This window comes from Daldinia vernicosa (assembly GCF_022497035.1).
Source record: "Daldinia vernicosa strain CBS 139.73 unplaced genomic scaffold F5Y00scaffold_35, whole genome shotgun sequence".
NCBI lineage: Eukaryota > Fungi > Ascomycota > Sordariomycetes > Xylariales > Hypoxylaceae > Daldinia > Daldinia vernicosa.
This window is the reverse complement of record NW_025953951.1, coordinates 107,037-126,647: the sequence shown is the minus strand read 5'-3', so window position 1 is coordinate 126,647 and position 19,611 is coordinate 107,037. Positions and strand designations below refer to the sequence as shown.

General features: G+C 47.6%; 5 protein-coding genes across 5 annotated transcripts; 4 read left to right on the top strand and 1 right to left on the bottom strand.

The window, feature by feature from the left end:
- The first annotated feature begins 573 nt into the window (after positions 1-573).
- F5Y00DRAFT_120386 (WD40 repeat-like protein) lies at positions 574-4,031 on the top strand. Its single transcript, XM_048004036.1, has 7 exons — positions 574-1,132; positions 1,224-1,357; positions 1,413-2,140; positions 2,189-2,556; positions 2,620-2,905; positions 2,958-3,219; positions 3,280-4,031. Exons 1-7 carry the CDS (start codon positions 1,128-1,130, stop codon positions 3,333-3,335), a joined length of 1,839 nt encoding a protein of 612 aa, XP_047863237.1. The 5' UTR covers positions 574-1,127; the 3' UTR covers positions 3,336-4,031.
- Positions 4,032-8,062: 4,031 nt separating this feature from the next.
- F5Y00DRAFT_254041 (uncharacterized protein) lies at positions 8,063-10,037 on the top strand (the record flags this gene model as incomplete). Its single annotated transcript, XM_048010125.1, has 3 exons — positions 8,063-8,127; positions 8,192-9,092; positions 9,153-10,037. 3 exons carry the CDS (start codon positions 8,063-8,065, stop codon positions 10,035-10,037), a joined length of 1,851 nt encoding a protein of 616 aa, XP_047863236.1.
- Positions 10,038-11,142: 1,105 nt separating this feature from the next.
- F5Y00DRAFT_120342 (uncharacterized protein) lies at positions 11,143-13,383 on the top strand. Its single transcript, XM_048004035.1, has 3 exons — positions 11,143-11,774; positions 11,839-12,057; positions 12,114-13,383. The coding sequence occupies exons 1-3, from the start codon at positions 11,691-11,693 to the stop codon at positions 13,251-13,253; spliced, it is 1,443 nt and encodes a 480-aa protein (XP_047863235.1). The 5' UTR covers positions 11,143-11,690; the 3' UTR covers positions 13,254-13,383.
- A 1,704-nt stretch (positions 13,384-15,087) lies between these two features.
- Positions 15,088-16,253, top strand: F5Y00DRAFT_263667 (uncharacterized protein; the record flags this gene model as incomplete). Its single annotated transcript, XM_048011543.1, has 3 exons — positions 15,088-15,197; positions 15,415-15,708; positions 15,794-16,253. 3 exons carry the CDS (start codon positions 15,088-15,090, stop codon positions 16,251-16,253), a joined length of 864 nt encoding a protein of 287 aa, XP_047863234.1.
- An 824-nt stretch (positions 16,254-17,077) lies between these two features.
- F5Y00DRAFT_120325 (guanine-N(7)-methyltransferase) lies at positions 17,078-19,158 on the bottom strand. Its single transcript, XM_048004034.1, has one exon. It carries the CDS (start codon positions 18,978-18,980, stop codon positions 17,466-17,468), a length of 1,515 nt encoding a protein of 504 aa, XP_047863233.1. The 5' UTR covers positions 18,981-19,158; the 3' UTR covers positions 17,078-17,465.
- Positions 19,159-19,611: the final 453 nt, after the last annotated feature.

The window sequence follows — 19,611 nt, the reverse complement described above, 5'->3', positions numbered from 1 at the left end:
GATTGCCAAAGTGGATTGATCGTATTTGGACGGAATGAAATGGGTTCGACGACATCGAGTGGATGCAAATGACGATTATCCGATTGATTAGACAGGGTACGTACCTATAAAAAGTCATGTACCTTACACTACGTATTGACGGGATCCACGATATCTTTCCAATACCTATGAGGTTATTATGTAAGTACAAGAGTGGACAACCTGAGATTACTACGTATAGCCAAGCCCAATCGGCTCTTATGTATTGAAAATAATTTATTATCTTGGGTACCTATAAGCCAATTTCGAATTTACTCATTCTGCCAAAATGTGAAGACGAGTGCTTAAGTTGACAATTGATATGGCATATCCTAGACGAATATCACCTATATAACTTCTTCTATTACAGGACGGGATGCAGCCTGGTCCAATATATGCCCGTGGACATCTGCATGGAAGTCCCTCCGCTAAGACCCGAGTCCCGACTCCCGAAAAACGGGTTAAGCACATGTGCACTTGCCGTCAACGATCAACGACCAATTTGATGCTTCTATTTTGGGCACATACGTTACTTCTTTTTATCTTATGTATAAAAATACGCGAGTTATGAGGTAGCTAGCACCTGCTCGGGGTACATTTAGTTCAAGTTTTACTTCCCCTCATCAAAATCCCAAATTCCCCCATGATCCCGAACACCTAGGCTTGTTAAGTACTTCGATTACCCCACATCAACTTCCCGAACGACGCAATACCCCTGCTTTAACTTGGATAACCTGACCCTGAAGCTTCCCAACATGGGCGTTGTTCCTGTCGATTTGAGAATGCGCAACTTCACATTCTCCTTTGCACACTACGATATCCAATTGCACTCCTCCCCAACTTGATTATTAGCAGTAAAATCTTGCTTCAATACATCTTCTGGTTTCACATTAGACATGCTCACATAACTAGGCGTTATATATGACTTGGTGTAGCTTACGTCCTTAGCCGACTCAACGATTACTCCAATCCTACTTCTCGCTTTTGGACAATCCAAGAACCTATCTTACTAGGCCTCGCAATTCAAATTATACGAAATACATAGCGCTTCATTACCATACTCGCGTTATCAAGTAGTCTACTAATTTGGTGTTCGGTAAACCCTCATCATGTTGTAAGACTTCGTCCCGTATAGACCACGTTATGCTCCTCCGCTACTATCGTACTCAGATAGCTAACGAGTTCATATCTTCTCTCGAAAATAGTGTGCTACCGCCTCCGCCTAGGTATCCTACGCAGGCAGCGTATAATGCCGCTGTTGCTGCCGGCCATGCCACGCCCATGATCGAGACGAATAATATCTTATCCAACCCCGAAGACCAATTCATAGCTGGAGAGGGTATGTTAGTTCAAGAAAGATAGTGTATGAAACCAGAGCTGAGGCTATGATATAGGAACATATGTGCTTAAAGAAGATCTTCTTCTTGCGACACCACCACCCCACCCGTCGGAAGCCCCAGTTGTTAACCCCAACCCGTTAGCGACGACGCCACAACCAGCTACAACCGGAACCAAGATCTCTCTCCTCAGTCTAGAATCTCGAACGCCACCTCCAGCTCTCTTTAAGCTAACCCCGACGACAACTACATTATCGCCGAGCATCGCTGAACACCCGAGCGAAGGACGCTATTCCAACGATGCGAAGCTAAGTAGTGATGGTGAGGGAAGGGGCACATCTATGAGCGAAGGAGGGCCGTCGACATCAGCTACTGCAATTTCGGCGCCAGCGTTCGGTGACGGCAATGCTTTACTCGTGCCGGAGAGGACTAAGGACCCCAATAAGCGACGCAAACCCAAGAATAACATGACTAAGAGTAATTCGTCCTTCATCTCGCGGGTTATCATTAATGAGGCTTTCTCGAAGAAGCTGGCTGACCGGCAAAGCGATGGGTTATTTGCTTTTGCCAACATCAACCGGGCTTTTCAGTGGCTCGATCTGTCGTCTCCCACGAAGGCCGATTACCTAACTAAGATTTTATTCACAAAGGCGCATTGCCTAAGTCATGATGTTAACTTAGTTACGAAGAATTCGAGCCACATTGATATCATCATGGGCTTTTCAACAGGCGAGATCATATGGTGGGAGCCTATGTCTCAGCGATATACAAGATTGAATAAGAATGTAAGAGCCTCGGTCTTGTCTGCTAAGAGTTTAATTAATGAATTATAGGGTGTTATCAATAAGACGCCGGTCTCTCAAATCCGTTGGATCCCCGGAGCAGAAAATCTATTCCTCGCGGCGCATATGGATGGATCCTTGGTCGTCTATGACAAAGAGAAAGAAGATGCGATCTTTAACCCCGACGAGGAGGAGACCAAGTCTAATGGGGAGGTCTCAACTCCTAAAGTTGTGAATCATTACAAAGCGATCAATGTGTTGAAGTCGGTACACTCCAAGAACCAGAAGAACAACCCTGTAGCCGTTTGGAAATTGTCAAATCAGCGGATTAATGCCTTCGAATTTTCTCCTGATAACCGCCACCTCGCGGTTGTATCGGAGGATGGCACAATGCGTATCATTGACTATCTCAAGGAAGAGTGGGTGATAAGGACACCAACCCCTCAAAATCTTGATGAAATGATTCGTTAACAATGTTGTAGGCTTCTTGGGCTATACAATTCGTATTATGGCGGGTTTACTTGCGTATGTTGGTCGCCGGATGGAAAGTATGTTCTGACTGGAGGGCAAGACGACCTGATCTCGATCTGGTGTCCCTCGGAAACGTCACTCATAGCGCGATGTCAAGGTCATCAGTCATGGGTTACATCTGTTGCGTTCGATCCTTGGAGATGCGATGAGCGAAACTACCGCTTTGGTAGCGTCGGTGAAGACTGCCGGTTATGCCTTTGGGATTTTAACGTCGGGATGTTGCACAAACCGAAGGCAGTGCGTCTCACACCATAAAATGTTACAAGTTAACTTACTGACATAGTCGCAGACTGCGAGCCGGCAGCGCGGTTCTATCTCTTCTCGACTCCCTATATTACAGCGTGCTGAGACTCAAGGCACATCGACTAGTAGGTTGCGGTCGGATTCTGTTGTCTCAGGAGTAGACACGGCGGAAAATACGATTGATCATCCCGTTCAGCCGCGATCAAGAACCGCAATACTTCCACCCGTGTTGACTAAGCTAGCGGACAAGCATCCATTAAGCTGGATTGAGTTCACCGAAGAGGCTATCATGACGAGCTGTAAGACGGGTGAGTGCAGCTACCATGGCGAAACCGATGCCAAACGCATACTGACGGAATTCGTTTTAGGTCACATCAGAACTTGGAGTCGGCCAGCGGACTCGATAGCTCAAGCAGAATTGTGATATGACAAGAGAATATTACTACTGTGGTAAGCTCCGCTTGAAAGCAGAACCTAGCTAATATTTGGCATCTGTATTCGTTTAATCGAACGATTGCAAGTGGCCGCTTCGAAGCGGGAACGCGCATTGCTGTTAGTCACAAACGAGCGCGATTTTGTATTATCAAGGAAAAAAAACTTCAAGCTGCATATGGGGCGATGTTACGATAGGAGCCACCAACAAAACGTCAAAATCTGCATCCTGCCGTCTCCCGCCCGGAAGATTCGCCCGGTGGCTTTTCGGTGTTAGTGTGGGACCCCGGCAGTTTTCAAACAATAAGTGGATAGGAGATTAAGGTAGTCAGGTCAAGTCTGCTACTTCATATGTATGATACGCATGAAATCGGCGGCGAAGTTTTGATTTTCGCGAAGAGGAAGGGAAAGGAAATGAAAGAGAAAAAAAAAAGGAGGTCTGTGTTGTGACTGCTACGGTGCAGTACGACTACGAGTCGATACGCGAGAGATCTACGGTGTGGCGGAATGACTAGATCCGGAAAGCCGCTGTGCGTGTCATTACAGATGTTAGGAATGCATTTTTATATGAGGCTCCTACACTACGTACATAGGTAAACATTATGTATCGTATGCAAGGAGCTCCCAACGTTTGAAGCATGTGAAAGGCGTTTCGTTTTATTGTCAAATCCTTATGTGTCTTCTTATCTTCGTCACCAGCCAACCAGGATCAAGTTCAGCTAGGCTTGCGAGCACAGCATACGTAGCATGTAGCATGTAGCCCGTGCAGGGAGCAGTGGAGATGGTTGGCCAGGGCCTTTGACACGGCGCGCAAGCAGCCCGGGACCGGCACACCTCCTATTCTGCGCGGCGCCCGCGTCTAGACCCGCGCCTAAAAGAGCCTCAACAAGGTTTTGCGACTCGTCCGTTATCATTCGGCCCTTCAGATCCCAGTCCCGGCAGAGCACGAACTAGTGTAGGTGACTCCTCACTGTTACTGACTGTTACTGGTAGGGCTAGCAGATGAACCGGAAACACGGCGGCTGAGGTTTAGTCCTAAAAAGGGCATTCCGACGATAACGGCGAGAAGTCGGGACCATGTTGCGCACGGATGAATGGCTGTGGATATGGGATTGGTTTTATCTGTTAACTAGTCTATTATAATTCAGGCACAGCACTAGGTAAATGCTATGTATGTGCCCCCCACGTGGTATCGAAGGATGTTTAAGGATATCTGAAAACCAAGGAAGATTTTAAAGTTATCCACACAGGCAGCAGGCCACGGTAGCCTCCTGCGTTGATGAGACCGTGATCCACTTAGTCGCCATAGGGCTCAGCACTAGCTTGACCCGCCAGCCCGCCTGGGCACTTTGAAAGATTGGCGTTGGGTAATTTTTTAGTGTGATGGCTTCGTCCGTGGCTCCATTGTACAATACTAGATCGGGAAAAACCGCGTCGAGCTTTTCTAAGGAGCTACTACCGACGTACTGTAGATTAACGGAACGGGTCCCTTACATAAACGATGAAACTAATAAAACCCAACAAAATATGATCCATGATGCTGAAAATAGCCTTCATAGTCCAGCCTCTTTATCGTGAATAATCAATGACACCTTCATCGTAGTATACGTATTTCATACAACAGGGTTGGGCAGGGCCCCGCTCACCTTGAGCGAGATACATACGTACTCTCATCAAACCTAGCGGAATATATGGAATATCCCGAGTGGTACAATACGCGTAACAACATCAGAACATAGAACATAGATAAGGTTAAGCCCTTGCGAAATCAAAGAGCATCACCTGGTAGAGAACCTTTGTTGTCGTCAGCCAACATCCTCTTGATAGTAAAATGCTAGCTCAGTCATACACATATTATATGTACCCAGCAAGCAAGCTTAAAACTGTAAGAACCTGATCAAGAGGAGTGACACCCCACTGCCTGGGTAGGGTTGATAGGGTTGATAGGGTTGGCACTATATACTTAAATGTAGATATGTGCTGTTGCTAAATACCGCCGATACGGCTAAGATCTTTAGTGCTTAGCTTTAGTCTTATTGACACGGGTAGTAGGCGAGACGTCGGAATGCAAATTGATTGACTAAATACCATTTACCAGCTTGGCAAATTGGTAGCGACATATTGATGGCGTTTGACGTTAATAACAGCCAAGCTTTACCTAGTGTTGGATTGAGGCTCGTCCTAGCTAAATTTGAGCGATTAGACCTCTAGCTCTGGATTTAGCTTTAAGATTATTAGTTTGGCAAGCATTAGTCGTCAACCGATATTAGCTCGATCCTCCGTAGTTCGTTACATATAGGCCGAATCACTGCGCAAGTCGATAGATAATAGAGACTAGTACATAAATAGGAGATCTTAGGTGAGACGTGTGAAATATGAGTGGTAGAGATTGATGCCGTCGTATCCTATTCCGGAGACCAGTCAGAGCCGGGGCAGTGGTTAACGACCTCGGTAGCTGCTATGCTGATTGCTTCGGTTTAGCGGTTGTTTGTTTGGCCGAATGCGATGTTGGTAAGACCCGGAAAGCGTCAGGGTAATAACGAAATGTCAAAGGCAGAAAACAGCCTCCAGGAACCATGCATATAAGGTCGCAGTCTGCTGAGCCAATCGAGCTTGGCGCATGGATCCGCAATTATCTGATCATGTCAGGAATAAGCCACCCGCAGCCCAGATATAGAACGATCTAGAGAGATCGTGATCCTCATGAGGCGGTGACTTTTATCGGTATTCACCGCCAAGCCAAACATCGGATCTAGCACTGATATGCCGAATCGGAGTTCACCACCCACGGAAATTCGTGGATAATTCGGGAGACACGCCTTTTGGAATGTAAACGAATAGTTTCCTATTTTGAAAGCTTCTATGTATTGCTGACGTTTGCTTGTGAGCGGCGATATCAGGAAACTAATATTCAATATTCCTTTCGTACAATAGTTGTACGGCAGGTCAGCTCCCCTCATGGATGCAAGTCTAGGCTGGAGATATTGGAGGTGGCCTGCATATTGGCTGCTGCAATAGGAGACGCGGAGAGCCTGGAGCTGAGGTGGGAAAATATATGAAAGGGAATACGTATGCGGGTGTTGCAGACGAACGAACGCACACAACTCCGCACGGCACAACACACCATGATGCGGTCCATTCCTGATGATTAAGAAGGCCTCGGTCCTTGAATGGAATACGTACACGTGGGGATTCTTGAGATTCTTGTTATCAAGATACTTACCCAAACAACCAACACGAAGGGGTCAGGTCGGCCTATGTAACAAGGAGGAGAGATAAGTCCGTCTTTTGTTAGAATTCGAATCGCAGCAGGGACGGACAATTAAATATATGCAGGTGATGATGATGATATTGCAACACATTTATATAATGTGGTGGCTTTTGGTGACGATCAGTCCACCCTCCCCAGACATGGTAGAGGGAGGAATAGCGAATACAGAAGCTGAATTAAGTTTATAGGTTAATCCATGTAGGCAACGGACCGTTGAATACAGAATCGTCAAGTTTGTTCTTACCCTATCAAATCTTTCAAACCTTCCACCGCGTGACTCGCACACCACGAAACGATTTTAAGTGTGCACCTACATATGCATGTATGCACATGTACTACATGTATGTATCATATGTATCATGTAGCAAGCGGCGTGCTCCACCCTGTATAGGTGCCACCGGCCGATATCAGGTTCTCAAAGCCCCACATGACTAGGGACCAGCACACCAAAAATCTGATGGTGGTTACCCCCTTTGAAAAAATCGAGATGAGAAAAATAAGGAAAAAATGGCATAAAAAATGGTGAAGGTGCTAGGAGGTGATACACAGCCGCAGCAAAGGTGGGTTCCTTCTTCGCTTCCACCATTGCGGCCCATGCTTCCATGATCCATTACACTGCATGTATCTATGTATTCTTTCTCTATTTTTCCCTTTCATGATCTACCACAAGCGTAGATCCCAGCCGGCTATCACCGTCTCTAACCTAGCCGATCCAAGTTCCAGCCAAGTTCCATTTTTGCCCCTGGCAATCGGGCAATCGTAGGTTCAAGGTTGCTTGAGACCCTCTAACCCTTACGAAGTCTTTTGACTGGCTGGTATGTAACGCTGGGCATGAGAGAGAGGGAAAAACCTGCCCACGAGCTAGAAAAATGGGACGAGTTGCCCGAGGGCGGCGGCGGAATTGTCCTCTGATTCCTGCTATGTAGGTTTGCTGCTGGTTACTACTGGCTGCTGACTGACTAACTGACTGACTGACTGACTTACACGTACAATTTGGTTCCCGTCACCAAAGACCGTTGCAATTTCCAGACCCTCCCGTCCGGTCCCGTTCTTATTTGATCCGGACCTGACCCATCCTCAAAGAAGAAGGAAAAAAAAAAAAAAGAAAACCGCCGATATCAAGTCCCTTGATATAACTAAAAGTAGTAGTACCCACACGCTAGGAATCTTTCCTCGTATCTTTGTGTCATACATGACCCTGCGAGCTGTTCCACGCTCTTTGTAACTGCTAAGGACGCTAAAGCAGCTTGTCTCTATTGTTTCGATTTATATCTAACCCTTTAATAATCCTAATTCTCCCACCACATATTCTCAGGTTCTACTTACTCATGACCAACCATCACTTACCGTTCACTTTTCGTGGACGAAATCCCTTGGCCACCTTTCCGCCGAGTGCGGGCGTCACTTCTAAAGCAATAATACATGCTGTCGAATCTGCCGAATTAAAAATGCCTTCTTTTAACCCTTTTACTTCGGTAGCTAGCCGGAATGTTTGTACCTTATTTGAGATACGGTAAGCTAAGCAGTTGACACAAACGAAAGCTACTCGACAACATCTTACTGAGAATCCGCCGCAGTCTCGAGAACGATTTTATCGTCTTTCGTGGAAACGAGCATGAAGCTTCCGGTCAGCTATTAAAAGGCGTCTTGGTCTTGTGCTTAAGAGAACCCTTGAAGGTCGAAGATGTTCACTTGCGGCTGATGGGTAGCTGCCGCGTGGCTTGGGTCGACGGAAAACAGACACCATCCGGTATTCACAATCAGAAAATGGATAGGACGACTACAATTCTAAGGCATACTTGGCCACCTTTCGTGGGTGAGACAACGCATCACAACACTTTAGCCCCCGGAAATTATGAGTGGCCATTTGAGTATCTACTACCGGGAGATACCGCCGAGAGCGTTGAGGGGCTCTACCAAACTGGTATTACCTATGTATTAAAAGCCACTATCTCGAGAGGAAAGTTGGCCAAGAATGTACATGCCTTCAAACGATTTCGAATCATTCGAACCTTGGAACCTGCCGCCCTCGAATTCAACCACGCCATGAGTGTAGAGAACATATGGCCAAACAAGATCGAGTACTCCGTGGTCGTCCCGCAAAAAGCCGTTGTCTTCGGTACCAATATCCCTCTAGAGATGCGGTTTACTCCTCTGCTAAAAGGGTTAGAAATGGGCGTTATTACGGTTAAACTTATTGAAATCCAGGAATTCACCGTGCAAGGCTATCAAACCCCAGCCAGATCATACAAGCACGACCGTGATGTTACCTCGTGGAATCTCGAAGTCACCCGTGAACAGCATTGGCATGACAATATCGAAGAAACTGGCCAAGAAGGATGGGTTGTCAACAAGGAATTACCCCTACCCAAGAGGTTAAGCAGGTGCATCCAAGACTGCTCGGTTCACGGCATTAAGATTCGGCACAAGCTTAAGCTCACAGTTGCACTACAAAATCCCGATGGTCATATTTCTGAGGTATGGTTTTACGCCTATCTCCGATGTTGGAGAAGTTGGTACTGACAATGATGCGATTAGCTACGGGCATCATTACCGATAACTATATTTATCTCGCCAAATATGCCTTTAGACGAAGAAGGAAATCTTGTTTCCCAGGCGCCTGAAACTTCCAGCGAAGTAATTGAGAGCGACGCTTCAGTGATGGCCCCCCCGGGGTACGGAATGCACGTACTGGATCAGCTGTACGAAGACTTTGATATGAGCGGGATCATGACCCCTGGGATCCACAGCGGCCTTAACAGTCCGTTTTACGCACAATCCCGGGCAGGTTCGACAGAAAATCTAGCAGCTATGGCTCATGCTATAGCCGTCCCACCTGCGGTTTTGTCTTCCAGGTTACAGAACGTCTCTCTTGACGAATCTCGGAGGAACGAGTCTTTCATCTCGACCGGATCTGGGTCAGGAGCGACAACCCCGTTCAACCACCCACATGATAGCGAGCACACCGGGGATTCATCGCAGGTACATTCAACGCAGCTGTCGCGACAGACAAGCGAGGAGGATCATCCGAATCATGCAGGGGGTCACCACACCCCGCCTGAGCATACTGAGTTTTTGGACATGGCGGAGCTGAGCAAGGTGCCAAGTTATGCAACAGCAACGAGAGCACCGCTGCCAAGAACGCAAAGCTACACGGGCTCTATCATCCTTCCGGATTATCAGACCGCAACGAGTGCGCCGGGTTCTCCAACGCGAATAGTATTGAACGACCCCATGACGACCATTGCGGAGGCCCCACAAGTCGAAGTTACAGTGTCAAGCACCCGATCGAGAAGCACATCGAGGAGTAGGCATACCAATCGGCATTCGATAGGAGGATTCAGTTTTTTCCCCAGTCACACAGCTGTAAGCGGCGCTGATGGCGAGCGACGACTACGACTCATCCAAAACAGAAGTGGCTAGATAATTGCCACGACGGTCTTCTGCAACTGCTACTTTACCATTTGGGATTGCTCCCCAATCTAAGCATTTCTATGGGCTACCAAAGCCATCCAAGCGTAATGTTTATTGGTTTCTCTCGTGGTTAGGCGTTTTAATGGCTCAGGGGATATCCACATGTACCATGGTTCGCAGGAAGGTTGGTATCATCGGGACGGGCCACACTTGCATTGAGCGGCGAAATGGCATCTGGTTGCGGACTCTGAACAAGGAATTGAATTGGCTGGTTTTTTTTTTTGTGGAGGCACATATCTGAGAATTGCTATATACCCATCATGTTGCTTTCACCATTGGCATTTAGACACCAAGAAACTCGGCGTTAGGAAGCAATATCATTCTCCAATCCTCTCAGCTTGGCAAGTTGGAGACCGAGACTGAATAATAAAGGAAAACTTTTTACATGCTCATCACGGATAATTGCGGTTGTGTACTTGCATAATGTGTGTGTATGGAGCGTTGCATGCTCGTGTCGTATCAAGTATAAATAAATAAAAAAAGTAGAAAAAATTCTCGCTTGCTACCTACTGTGTAGGTAGTATGTCCTGGGGTTGTGTGGAGGATACCACCTCCTGGCACTCGCTTGTGGGATACGACATTTGTCTATCCCGAACCCTCGGTCTGTCCGTAACCGGAATTATCGCACTCACGATGCCAGACTTGGCTGTAAGTCCCGTCGGTGTTTGCGATCTGCGGGAATTATCTTCGGTCACAGCCGCAATCTATAGGACAATCTATAGGATTTTGAAAATTCTGTCGCATTGGCATTGGCATTGGCACTGGCAGAGCTTGACCAGCTCCTGTGGGCTTCGGCCAGTTGAATGATGCAACGTTTTCAACAGGTTTCGTGATACTGTGGTATGTATTTATGTATTGTACTATGAAGATACCAGGTAGGTTAGGTACTTCGTTACACGCAATATTATCTACATACAGAATTACTTGCAGACAGGATTTATTACCTTATGTAACTGTGTAATGTTCTTCAATGCTTACGTACATAGCACTTAGATGATGTCATTCCTCTACAGGTCCTTTCCTTATGAGAGGAAGTGTCAGTCGCAAACTTGATGCTGTGTTATTATCGCACCGTCTAATTGGTTTAAGTTACCTACTAGACTAGACCGAGACCAATGCAATAATCTAAATCACCCCTTTTCTCTCAACCATTTAACCCTTTTGGGCGAAAAAGAGGTCATAGCTTTTTACAACTTGAGTGGTTTGATATCAATCATCGATTATCAGCGTCAGATCAGATTCGAATGTGCCCACTGCCAGGGTTCGAAGCTCATTGATCGGCGCAGGGGTCCATCCGAGAATTTCGCATCACTATTCCGACTCGACTGTTCCCCAATTTGCTCAACTGTGCTCTCGACATACTTGATTGAACTTCAGAATTACCAGACCAACCCAGACTTAGACATAATACGTAATAACACTATCGCTTCGACTTGAGGCCTATTATAGCACCACTACTGCTGTCGCGAAAGAATAGCCGACAACTTTCGAATAGGTATTTGATTTAATCTAGACCGACACACCGCAACATAACGCAGTATTATACAAAATTAGCGAAACATCGAAATCCAGTACATATACAGTATCAGACCTTTCTACATAATGAGCGGCGACAATCATACGCTTCCTCTGAGGCAGGCCACTACTCTCAGTGAGGATGTCGTACCGAATATCGACCCTACTTCGGTGAGTCGCATTCAAGATCCCCCTATTTCTATCTCCTTCGCTAACCCGAACGTACTATCCTTAGACGGCCGGATTACTTGCCGAAAGACTTCAGGCTTGGAAACATGCCGTAGGATATTTAGAAGAATATGTTGGGGCTGTCGAGAAAGTCCACAAAGCGCACGCAAAGGAGTATGAGAAGGTTCTTAAGACGATTTCTCACCCGTTAAGAGAGGGGGCGCACTTTGACCAGAGTCTTGGCGGTGTGGCGGGTTTCTTCGAAAATATGCGAGTTAATACTCAGGTGAGATTTGGATCTTGTCCTGTCCATTTGCTCTGATTGGTGCCTAACGTGTAAAGGCTATGATCAATTCGAACGCGGAGACCGAGAAGACCCTCAAGGGGTCTGTCCTACCAATCCTCGAGCGACTACACAAAGAGATTAAGGCAAAACACAAGGAAGTCTCTCATGGGGTTGAGAAGAGCGCAAAGGAGATCGAGAAGGCTAGGAATACCACCCAGAAGCATATTGAGCTTCTTGGCCAGCATGCCGCATCTTACGAGTCGACAGGCGGCAAGATGACCCCTACCGACGATCCTTACGTTATCCGGCGCGGTGTCCTTCACAGACTGAACAAGCAGGTTATTGAAGAAAATAACCACAGGAACGATCTTATCAGCATACAAGATGGTTTCAAGGACTTTGAGGCTCACGTGATACAAGTGATCCAGCAAGCAATGGATGCTCTCAATCAGGTCGCTGGTGGGCAGGCTGAGAAGATTAGGGCGCTCTACGTTGACATGCTGGGCGCGGCGCAACAAATTCCGCCTGACTTTGAGTGGAACGGTTTCAATGCTCGTGAGGGCCACCGACTAGTCGATCCAAATGACCCGCCTCGGAGCGTGGATGCCATTGTTTTCCCCAATCAGGATCACAGTTCAACTAAGCCACTCATCGAGGGTAGCTTAGAGCGCAAGTCGCGAAACAAGCTGTCGTGGGGTACGCAATCCGGGTATTACGTCGTAACCCCTTCCAAGTACTTGCATGAGTTTAAAGACGATGATAACTTGCGGCATGACCCAAAACCGGAACTCTCCATCTTCCTCCCGGACGCTGTAATTAGTGCTCCTGCAGGTGAAAAGTTCACTATCAAAGGAAAGGATAAGGGTGGGAGCTTTAGCAGCAAACTCGCCGGTACATCTGAACTTCATTTCAAAGCCCACTCGGCTGCCGAGGCTCAGAAATGGTTTGATGCAATCCGTATTGCGGCCGGCGCAACAGGTGCAGCCTACGAAAGCCAATCATCATCACCGAACGCTAGCCATCCTGGCTCTGTTAGCGAGAAAGTAAAACTCGAGAAGATTGATCCGAATGCGCATAAAGAGCAAGACGCGGGAATTACAGGTGGCGAGACTGTTAGTAGCCCTACAGTCATATCGCCTGCCGTTACCCGACAAAACACTCTCAATAACGGTACGGATAAGAAGGCATCTGCCTAGTAATCTAGCTTGCCTGTCGTGCCAAGTTAAAAGGGATCGAATGCCCCTTCATGGTTGAGATGAGGGAATTATGTACCGTGTGCCAAGGGAGCCTCAGCTTTGTAAAGCCTTGCCGAGGGTAACTAGGTATGGAAGGGTATTGCCCTAGGTTTTTACAACTTTTACGGAAATTCTAAGTAGCACATAGGAAACGTCATCGTGGGGCGCGGCGATGCGGCTTAAAGCCCAAACTCGATGTAATGAAGAGCAAGGACAAATCAAGATACCTGTGAGACGGGATGCCTGGAAATGTGACCGAAGCAAGTATGCGTCAGCAATCGAGACCGAAATGGTATCGCTTGCAGATAGAAGGATGAGGTGGTATAATGTGGCTTTTCGAGATATTACTTACGACTATCAATATTAATGAATCTATCTTTAATTCTTTATCTTCCATGTCCTTCGAGTAGAAGCCGTCCCAGCGTGACTGTTATATATATGAGGTCAAGCCTGCTGCTAGATTACAGAATACCCTCTCTCTTATGAGCCTTCAGGAGCAACTTTCAGACCTTGAGGCACTTAATAATGCTGATAACTAAGAAGCCACCGAACGCCGTTTCCATGATCCTGGCGCGATGTAAGCGCTAACATGGGGATTCTATGATTCTGTGAGATAGGTACCTAGGTAGGTAATGCGGACGCCTCGTTTTAAGAAGGTTCAGATCCGATTGTAAGATATGATTATTCGTCATCGCTTAGAATAAAGCAGAACGCGAATTTTACATGTTGTCTTAGGTTGGAGCTGGTTTCAACAGCCTCCCAGTGAGCAGGCGGCCTATTAATAGTAAGGTAAGGTAGGTAGTATACTTCGGGGTAGCGTGGCCTCAATTGGTAATTATTGACGCCTTTGACCGTTTAGCGTGGGTGAGAACTACATATCAGCCTCAGGTGAGGAGCGCATTTACTATCAAGGTGAGTCTGGTCTGTCTGTGGTTGTGGGGGTTGACGGTACCTTGGGCTATGTTACGCACTGGTCATGAAGGATATTCAAATGAAGACATCATGAGTATTAGGTAGTTTGGTAATAAGTGTATTACCTAGGCAAACTATTCGAGGCCGGCTCTTTTAAATAATCGGGATCTTGCATGACTGTCTTGCCATATCATGCAATACCAGTACTGACCTAGGTATCTTCTGCCACGACGATGGCGCTAAAGAAGCAGGCTCTGATGTGGCTGTATCCTACACAGCAGTGTGCTTTTCCTCGCTAATTCTTCCCCAGATCTGCAAGGACAAGCAAGCAGTCATACTTAGTAGGACGGGCTGTTTCGCCGAATCCTATACTTTGTCTTTGCGGTAAGGCTTTTGAGCTAGGTTAGGGTGGGTGTTCCTACGATATGGTCTAGTCGTGTCATAATAAGCCTCTTAATCCAGCCTAGGACACCGCAAAAACTCGGACTTAAAGAAGAAGGCGACGGGGAGGAATAGACAGCCCGTAGCCTGCCTCTTCTCAGGGGGTTTTTTTTTCTGTCCTATGCCTAGCCCGTAGACGAATATACCTACCCCTTCTGTTTAGCCCTTCTACCCTTCGCCGGTGACAAGCCCCCCCCTTTCCCAAAAAGATCATCCAAGCTCCCCGCACATGCGCGCGAGAGAGACTTGTTCGGTGAGGCTCTGACTTGACTTGACTTCTCTGCTCGCCCGTGTCCAGAGCTATGAGAAGGAACTTATGCCGTCCATGGCAACTCCCGTTCCCCTACATCTTTTGCCTCCCTCCTTAGACTTTTGCCGGAGAATAATGGCTTAACTTGGACCTTACTTACTATGAGACTCTTTGCCACGATAACTTGCGAAAATGACGAAGCCGTGGGATGTATATGAAGCTACGATTAGGGATCTCTACGCCGACAATACGCTGTCCGTCGTGCGGCAGATCATGATCGATCAGTACGGATTCAGAGCCTCGTGAGAATTGACTCCTTTTTTTTTCCCCTTCCCCTTCCTTCCCTATTTCCGCATTTGCCCCCCTTTACCTACTCCCGTTTCCCTTTTCCATATCTACCTACCTAGCATATAAATTATCTTTCACATAGAGATTACTCGCCGTGCATTGTCACAGGGCCAAAGAAATAGAAGCGTGCTAAGAACCAGGGGATCTTTCCCCCTTTGATAATAGTGTTAGAGCGTATAGGGGCCGTCTGATCCGCTGGGGCGTCCGCAAGTACAACTGCCGGAAGCGCGCCTCGCCGAGCGTGAGCAACAGCAGTGCCGACGAGGGGGGTAGTTTCACGAGCGGCTCGGACACGGCCTCTCCGATTATGGCTGCTGCTGCTGCTACTGCCGTCGGCGATGCGAGGGCGATACTCCCCCGCGTTATGATGAAACAAGGAGACGCCGATGGCCACCTCGCCATGCCGGTGCGGATGAACCAGCAGTACGGCCAGAGCCACCAACACCAAGTCTTTAGTACTGACAAGTAGGTCTTCCTAAGACCTAGATGGTATCCTGCAACTCTCTCCTCGGACTTATACTAACTGTCCCTCTTCGCTTCCTCCCAACAGTTCGTTCGACTCTAAGCCTAGAGCATTCCTTTCAGCTCCGCAACATAACAGCAACAGTAACGGCAACGGTAGCAGCAGCGACGGTATCCGGTACGGGTGGGACGCAACCCTCCTCAAGAAGGATCCCGACGCGGCAGACCTCGACGACTTTACCAGCAGCCCGCAAGGCGAGGCCCTTGCACCGCAGCCATCGTACTTTAGCGGCCTTGCCGCATCGATGATGCAGTCCGGAAACGGAAATAACAAACCCTCCTACAGCACCGAATACGGAGGCACGACGTCCGCCCAGCACCAGCACCACCGGAACACGGATGGCGGTAGCTTGAACTACTACAACTCATTGCCACCGCAGCAGCAGCAACAGCAGCAACATGTTCGTAACGGCGTTGTTGCCGTGAACCAGGCCCCGCCGCATATGTCGTTTGCAGCACAGGCGAGAGGGTACGCCCATGGCCCGTGATGGACAGGTAAATGGGTAGCAACGACGGACCTAGTACCAATATAGCACAGACGGGGACGTTGCCTATCTATCTGCGTAGAGAGACGATAGCTTCAAGGGATAAGGACTCTGACGAGCTGGTAACTGGAACCGTGCAAATGAATATCATAGTATAGCGTTATGATGTATTTTTTTTCTTTCCTTTCTTGCTGTCGTGGGATTAGTGTTACGGGGTTTGGCGGCGAGGGGGGCATAGTACCTTATAACGATGCTCACCCCACGTCTCGAGATGGAGGAAAAGGGGGGTGGGTGGTAACTATCCAGGGGTAAGATGTACGACAATGGCGCGGTGGTGGAACATGAGAGGGAGTAGTATTGTTCCTCCTATGGCCTGCAATGAGCACGTGTGCCATTGCGTGATGGTTTTCTTTACGATTTACATCGTTATTTTTCCTCCTGTCTTCTTTTTCACATTGATGTTTACGGTATGTACGAGTAGGGCCGAAGGGAACAGGACGTAGTTCTGTATCGCCCACGATGCGAGACGGCTACGGATTGAATTTAGTACAGTAGACTTGGGAAAGGGGGCATCTTGGTCGCGTGTAGGATAGGTGATCATTTAGATGGGAATATCAAAATGGGCAGGGGGATATTTTTATTTATTGTTTATTGTCTCGTTGGAAACTTTTTTGTCTCTTCTAGATGATGGGATATACTGTTTCTTTTTAGTGCCCCAACGTAACTCGACAAGCATTTTATAGCGAGTATGTAACACGGAATAAACATTTCAGCTTGGCCAATAGCAACCTGGCAGTATTTCCGGATATAGAAAGTGGGTATAGGCTGTGAAGTGATAGCCTACTGCATTGGATGCTGGGGGAAATACCTATCCCTAATGATTCCTCGCCGGACGGTTGGGTATGATAAGCCTTGGTAGATGCGCTGGTAGATATTATCAATTAGTTACTCCTTAACTATATGAGTGAGATAAACTAGTAAGAATCGCTCTAGGGAATACATAATTCGCTACGCGACGTATAAGCTTCGAAGCGTTTATTGCGTTGCTATACTGTCGTCCTTTATCATCGCTTTGGGAATTTTGGTTAATGTCCTCGGATAACGCCTTGTACCCATAACGCCTTGTACCCTGCAATAGGTTACCCCATAGCTCTAGTAGGCGTATCGTCTACGAGCCGTCTAAGCTGAACCATTTCACCCATCGAAAGAATATACCTATACTTTATAGAAGCAGAAGGCCAGATAGAAGCTGGCAACCTCCATCTCCTCAGGCGAAACCAGAAGTGGTCCTCTTCCCCTCTCACGAACCCCCATACGCTCGCTTAGGGGACCCAGTATATGATCATCTTTCTCGGCCTCCCAGATCTCGTCAAACTTCTGATGGTATTGCAGCTCGAGGTTGTAGTCTTCTGCTATAGCACGGAATGCTGGCCAAGGTACGACGTACTCTGGGACCTCCTCTACCGCTTCGTCGAGGAAGAAGCTGTATTTCCATCCGAACGGAGGCCGGAAGATACCGTCCTCGGGGGTTTTGCCGGGAAACCTGACCCGATAGAGATCATTGCCCCACTCCGCCGTCTCCTCAACCTCGCCCTCCTCTTCCTCCTTATCCTCAGCATCTTCCTTGTTTGAAGTGTCCTTATTTTCGGTCGTCTCGCCCTTCTTCTTTTTCGCGAACCACTCGTTGAACTTAACGACTCTATCGCCGATCACATCCGAGTTAGGTATACAACCTATGAAGCGCCCGCCTTTCTTCAGGGCCCCGGATACGTTCTGAAGCATCATCCGGGCCTTTTCCTCGCTCTCAAATGCGTAATGCATGCAGAACATCATGCTGACTATATCAAACCCGCTCCTCCCCATGGGTGAATGGTCAAATCCGACCTGCCGGATGATATCTATATCACCAATAGACTCGCCGTAACAATCTTTGACGTAGAAACGAGCTTCGAACGGCGGAGGCTGGTGGCGCCCACCCCTATGACCGCCCCTGCCGCCCCGTCCGCCGCCACGATGGGTCATATTACGGTATCTTTCTTTCGCCTGATCGATGGAAACATCGGCGGGATCTAACCCTACGTATAGCTGAACTCTCTGTGGGGCCTGTTGCCATTTACCTAGATCGCCACCTTTTCCGCATCCGATATCGAGGACGAGCAGCTCGTGGTCCCTAGCGCCAGCCATATCGCGCCCTCGCTCGTGGGCGCCAGGCGTGTGGTCTTCATCGGGTGAGAATTTTTGTATCAATGTACTCTTGACCCAATTGTTAAACGACCTAAGCCCCTTGATTCTGCTGTCCGTCTTTCTCCAATCACGACCCCTCTCCGGCACGGCGTTATAATGCTGTCGGACAACGTCGTTGATGCCTCTCTGTTCCAGCACGGCCTGCGTAGCTGCGACTTCGGCGGCCTCGCGCTCACGCTGCTCGTGGCGCTGGCGGATAGACGAGGATTCTGCTTGAGAGAAGCGAGCACCGCGGCCAGGGCGCTTTAGCTTCCGGGGCGCATCGGATGGTGATCTAGAACGCTGTCGCTTCTTGGCCGGTTCGAGCTTCTTAGCATCGAATGGTTGAGGTAGTTCGTCAAGAGAAGGTCCGCCTGAATTGTTTTCTCGGTGCTTGCTATTGCTACTGCTGCTGGGAGATCGAGAATGTTTGCGCCTCTTAGCGGGTTCGCGATGTTTCGCGTCAAAAGGCTGAGGTAACTCTTCGGAGGCGTAGTCTCCTGCCATTGTTGTAGGAGACGAGAGAATTTTTGACCGTTCAGGTATGTAATTGCGCAGGTAAAGTTGAATTAAACTTGGCTGATATGGGTTGGAATTTCTAATTCTAATTTGATTTTGTTAATTTCTTGGGCGGTTAAAGAAAATGTTGAGTAAAGAAAAGATGGAATATGTTAGGTGAAGAGGTCCCTAACCTGACATTAGGATATATTTAAGATCTTTACGGAAGTCCCCATCAAAAGTTTTAGCTTTTGACTAGCTTTGACAGGGCTTGGCAACAGCTGTACGTCATCGAGCGCTTGTACTATCCATAGCACACTACTTTCGCTTATACATAATGACTCACAATCTTCTCTTCAAACGATAAAAGATATATAGGCGTATAAAGAAGCTTTTGCACTTATAATAGGTTCAATTTTAATGTTTTCATTGGCATATTGAAGCTAAAATTGGATATGTTATAAAAGTTAAAATTTTGTATATACTTTTAATCTTGGCTGCCGCATGGTGTTAGGTTCCAGACAGCTGCATCAAAAGTTGTCAGGTGGCACGTATGGACAAAACTTTTGATGGGGACTTCCGTAGTTCCTAAGGTGATGCGGACGCTGGAAAGGTATGCGAGTCTTGGCATTGAGCTAGT